At 35.2% G+C, this 694-nt stretch overlaps 1 protein-coding gene across 1 annotated transcript in view; it reads left to right on the top strand.

Moving 5' to 3' along the window:
- LOC104522581 (F-box/WD repeat-containing protein 7-like) overlaps window positions 1-460 on the top strand; it is a 686-nt gene extending 226 nt beyond the window's left edge. The window contains 2 exon segments of the mRNA XM_029084254.1: window positions 1-259; window positions 404-460. The exon segment at window positions 1-259 is cut by the window's left edge and continues 43 nt beyond it. Coding sequence (XP_028940087.1) covers window positions 1-259; window positions 404-460 — 316 coding nt within the window.
- The last annotated feature ends 234 nt before the right edge of the window (window positions 461-694 follow it).

The following is a 694-nucleotide window of genomic DNA, read 5'->3' as shown; positions in this document are numbered from 1 at the left end:
AGAAGAAAATAACAATAGACTTATTACAGTGGATGAAGAATCCACTTGTAACCAAGAGGAAGATGATGATGAACATGCTGGTGATCAAGAGGAAGAGGTGGAAGAGGAGGAGGAAATGGACCAGGAGAGCGATGATTTCGATCAGTCTGATGACAGCAGTAGAGAAGATGAACATGCCAACAGTAACAGTGTCACAAATTCCAATAGCCTCATGGACTTGCCCATTCACCAGTCATCGCCATTCTACATAAAGACAAAGGTGAGAAACCACTTTTTTGTGTGTGTTTAATACTCATTAACTCTGGATTTTGGAAAATAATTTGCATGTTTAACTTAAACTGAAGTTTTACAATGAAGCGAAGATTTTACTTCCTGAAGAGCTCATTATGAAGAATTTATGCAGTCCACAAAACCTACACTGTTTCAACTGTTAATAATCAAATTATTTGCGTGCATTTGACATGGGCAGATACTCTTATATATTTTAAGGATTAGAGCTCTGATGACTATGTTCAAAAGATCAAGGTATTATTTCTTTATAAATATTTTTAAATGCTAACTCATAAACTTAATAAGACGCTCCCAGCATTATTTATGATATTTTCCTTCTCAAAACAGGCAAGAAGAAAGGTAAGCAATTGTGCATGTATGGTGTTCTCTGAGAATATCTGGTTCATTTAGATGAAAACATTGT

The sequence above is a fragment of the Antrostomus carolinensis genome, unplaced genomic scaffold (assembly GCF_000700745.2).
Source record: "Antrostomus carolinensis isolate BGI_N321 unplaced genomic scaffold, ASM70074v2 scaffold10953, whole genome shotgun sequence".
NCBI classification, from domain to species: Eukaryota; Metazoa; Chordata; class Aves; order Caprimulgiformes; family Caprimulgidae; genus Antrostomus; species Antrostomus carolinensis.
The sequence above is the reverse complement of the archived record's forward strand: the minus strand, read 5'-3'. Positions and strand labels throughout refer to the sequence as shown.